This window comes from Fukomys damarensis, unplaced genomic scaffold (assembly GCF_012274545.1).
Source record: "Fukomys damarensis isolate Sample0158 unplaced genomic scaffold, DMR_v1.0_HiC HiC_scaffold_39, whole genome shotgun sequence".
NCBI lineage: Eukaryota > Metazoa > Chordata > Mammalia > Rodentia > Bathyergidae > Fukomys > Fukomys damarensis.
In genome coordinates, this window is record NW_022900951.1 from 88,129,365 (window position 1) to 88,133,859 (window position 4,495).

General features: G+C 36.6%; 1 protein-coding gene across 1 annotated transcript in view; it reads left to right on the forward strand.

The window, feature by feature from the left end:
• Positions 1 to 4,495, forward strand: part of Alg13 (ALG13 UDP-N-acetylglucosaminyltransferase subunit) — a 64,438-nt gene that overhangs the window by 499 nt on the left and 59,444 nt on the right. The window contains 2 exon segments of the mRNA XM_033760186.1: positions 374 to 536; positions 2,234 to 2,372. Of these exon segments, the coding sequence (XP_033616077.1) occupies positions 374 to 536; positions 2,234 to 2,372 (302 nt within the window).

Sequence of the window (4,495 nt, forward strand, 5' to 3'; positions counted from 1 at the left end):
GCGGCCCCGGAGCGCTGCTCCTGAGGCAGAGCTCGCGCTTCTCCCCGCTTGACCCGTGAGTCCGAGCCAGACTGGGTTCCCTCGTGGTTTACGGCGCCGTCTCGAAGTCTTTTTTCGGCCCCATTTTAGCGGGTCCGGTTCTTTCCCGTCTCTGTGAGCCGGGTGCTTAGATTCACTGGGGCTCCGGAGGTTCCTTGCTGGGCCGGGACGGGAAAAGAGCGTTCGCTTTGAAAACTGACTGAAATTGGCTGCGGGCATGCTGTTGGGCCGCGCGTGCTTCGGTCTGAATTACCCACTTTATGGTTTGTTGTTGCTGCTGTTCTTACAGAAGCCAATTTAAAAGGCCCGCGCGTTTTCTTGTTTCCTGTTTTAGATCTTCGAGAGCCTCGGTTACAGCCGACTTACTCTCCAAATTGGTAGAGGAACGTTGGTACCTGAACCATTCAGCACTGAGTCCTTTACTCTGGATGTTTACAGGTACAAGGATTCCTTGCAAGAAGACCTTCAGAGAGCAGATCTTGTTATTAGTCACGCAGGTAAATGTTTTAGAGTCTTAAGCTTTTGATAACAATAAGTAACTGATACTCGAATTTTTTCGTGGTAAAATAAAATTATTAAATAAGTGTGTTTTACAGGATAAATTCGCAGTAACCTTGCTGAGTGTAATTGTTTGAATATAAGAATTGAGAACTTTGGTGGAAAGAATTTAGCATTTCCGAGGAAGAGAAAGAGGGGAAATTGATCTCTGTAGCCCGACTTTACAATAAGGACCCCTAAACACAGAGGGACAAGATAATTTTCCTAATGATGTATAAAAATCGTCAACCTGAAATTAGTACGTGGGCTTAGATCTGAAAGGATTGTCGAATTGGTCGTAGAGAAATTGGATTTGAGAGACTTTAAAAATATTTCTATTGAGTGTGAATGTGAAATAAACTCAGTAAAAAATATTCTTTAGCAACCACATACTCTGGAGAACCAGCCAGATGATCTTCCAGTATCTTTACAAGTATCTAGTAAAACTTCCAGTACTTTTACAATAGCTTTTGGGGGACATTGCAGTTTTAACCGCTGTGTGTGGGGAGTGTTTCTTGGTTTTTAAAATGTCTACTTTGAGGAGAGAAAAGTCCTTAGAAACAGACATTACCAATAGGTTGATAATTAAAAATGTATAGTATAATAGCTAATGAAACTTTTGGCTTTGCTCTATTGCTTTGTGTTTTAACGAATTTAACTCTACCAAACAATCCTGAGAACTAAATATTATTGGTGTCTCTACTTTAGAGATGAAGAAACTGAGACAAAGAGAAGTTAACATGCCAAGCCGGTAGTAAATGATGAACAGATAAGTCTAGTATTGGAATCTATTCTTAACTACTTATCCTAGCATAGGAAATTTAAAAAAGGATTTTATCTACCCAACAGCTTCTTTACTCCCATTTAAAATATCTAGATAACTTTAGATTTCAAAATTGAACCAATCCTAATATTATATGTATACGCATTCCGGGAGTTCTAACCTTAACTATCATGGGGGTGGTAACTCACAGGCAGACTCATAAAGAGTGGTTTAATTGGTGCCTGTCATTGGAGGCTTGCTTTTTCTACTTGTGTTTGAATAGACGTGAAGTACAATTGTCTCTTGCTATCTATGGAGGATTGGTTCCAGGACACCCGAGGATACAAAATAGGGGGTGCCAAAGCCCCATATATAAAATGACCTAATATGTGCCCATGATCTACACACATCCTCATGTATACCGTAAATCATTGCTAGGTTTCTCATAATATGTAATACAATGAAAATACTATTAAGTAGTTGTTGCACTGAATTATTTAGGGACTAATGACCAAAAAATACACATATAGTATTAAGTGTATTTTTTTTGAGTATTTTCAATCCACCATTAATTGAATCAGAGGATGTAGAGCCTGACAATATACATGGATGACTGCATAGTTTTGTGTACAGTATGTTGATTTTAAATCTTACTTGGATTCAAGGCCACACCCAGAGATACCACTAGTGAGCAGGTAGCATAGCATTGACTCATGGGCCATACGGTCAGTAGTGATTAAAAAAATATATTTTAAGTTATGTTTATAACAGAGTGATGAGTATGCTTTTGTCATTTTTCAATGTACAATTGAAAACTATTCAACTTGAAAGTTCTAACTATAAAACTTGGTAGAGTACTGTTTTTTAAAAATTGTACTAAATTTATTCACATAGGTGCAGGAAGCTGTTTGGAAACTCTGGAAAAAGGCAAATCACTTGTGGTAGTTATAAATGAAAAGTTGATGCACAATCATCAGCTGGAATTAGCCGAGCAACTACACAAAGAGGGGCATCTCTTCTACTGTACCTGCAGGTATACTAGAGACTGATTATTTCACCTCTTTCCTAAGTTCTTCCCTAGCTATTCTTATGCACTTACCTAACTGAGATTGTCTCTTTTACTTCTTATCTTCTAACACTTAACAAACATTTTTATTTTCTTACTTATAAAACCCTTTCATTTGTTCATCTTCCATTTTTACTTTAATCTGTGCTGTTTTTTTTTCTGTATCTGTGGCCATCTCTTTGCATGTGAGAGCATGTGAGTATGTGTGTGTTCATACAGGTGTACACATTTCTGAGAAACTACTTTTTAGAATTCACTATTTAGATTTTCAATTTTCAAAAAATGCATTTGATTTAAGTTAAGGTTTTTCCATGGAAATCCTTTGGAATCTCTAAATTTAATGTACTCATTTATCCAGTTGCAGCTAGAGTGTAGCAGGCACTGTTTTTAAGTGCTAGGGATATATAGTCCATGCTCTCGTCGTACTTATTTTGTAGTAGTAGAATTTCACACAGCAGAGTAGTAATGTTATGAAGAAAGTAAGAGTGATGTGATAGCTGGGGTAAACACTAATTAGGCAGAATCATCAGCGAAGGCTTGACAAAATATATGACATTTGAAGTAAGACCTGAATTAGGGGGAAGAGCCAGTTATGTGAAGCTCTGAGAGGCAGAAGAATAGCAATTATAGAAGCCTAAGTTAGGAATGAACTGGGAGTCTGGTGTATTTGAGAAACAGAGGTAGGGTTAGTGTAGCAGGAGCATAGTGAGTGAGGGAGCGTTGTGAATAAGGGAGAATATAATATGAATGCTGGGAGGGGATAGCTCATGTAATAATTATTATTCTATGTGTAATAATAAGCCTTTGGAGACTTTTAAGCAGAGAATTATTTTATGGTAAGGAATATTGTTTTCTAGAGGTATATTAGAATTCAACAAGAACTGATCAACATCACAATAGAAGGATGAAGAAAATTGCTGTTTTGTTTTCTGTTAGTTCTTCCTTGAGACACTAGAAGTTTGCCAAAGGGCCAGGTCAGTAATTCCCAATTGTTTGATTTTAAAACCTATCCTGCTTTGGTGTTTTAAAAACTACCTAATGAAGTACTAATTTTATATATGTATTTTTATGTTACAGTAAGTTGAAGTTAATTTTAAAATAGCAATGCCTAGAAGAAACTATTTAGAACATAAGCTTTTAATTTTTCTGATCTGTTCCTTAGGTGCTCAGTAAATACTTACTTGTTCATTAGATATTCAGCACCTATTATGTGCCAGACATTTTTCTCGGCACTCATTATGCATCAGTAAGAAAAAGAAGATTCCTATACTCCTTGGAAGGTCACTGATTGTTTCAGGAATAAAATTGTTGGTGTTCTCATCTCTACTGATGGAAGAGAGGGAGTATCAGGGTGCCTGCATAATATAGAAGCCAGTCTTGTGAAGTATTACAAGACTTTAGAAGAAAAGCAACATGATTCAAATTATGTATGCTTCAGATAATGGGCATAGCTGCCCGTGGGTGGTTGATATTTTTAGGAGTTGGCATTATTTTCTAGAGAATATTAGATTCCCACCTTCCTAACTGGTATATATCCAAGGCAATGTTTCCAAATACTTTTTTGAGTATTTTCATTAAAAATGTTAAATTAGCTTTTATGTGATAGAACGGGTAATCAAAATATATGGTAAATATTTAAAGGACATTTATTACACTAAGAGACACATTTCCCTTAAGCTTCTTCAGAACAATCCCCCTCACTTTGAACATGCCTAATTTCATCCTTCTTAACTGCTTTCTAAAGCAGTAAGTCCTCTTTGGAAAGTCCTCTTTGAATGTCTTTAGGAGGAGTGATTAAAATCATAATGGTGAGTGCTTTTGCTAAGTTCTATCCAATGTAAAGGCAGGCTCAAAAATATTGTGGTGTGTTCTCATCTTAATCTGGCACTGTACAACTTCTAGCTCCTCTCCAAGATCAAAATGACTATGAAGGTAAATGTTATGCATTGATTCAGGACATTGAGAAAGCTAGGACAGCACAACTAAAGACACAAAAGATGACTTCTAGGACTTCTTCAGAAAATGCCAAGAATGATGGCATAAAAGTGTTCAAAGTAAGGGAGAATTTTTTTTTTTTTTTTTTTTTTTTG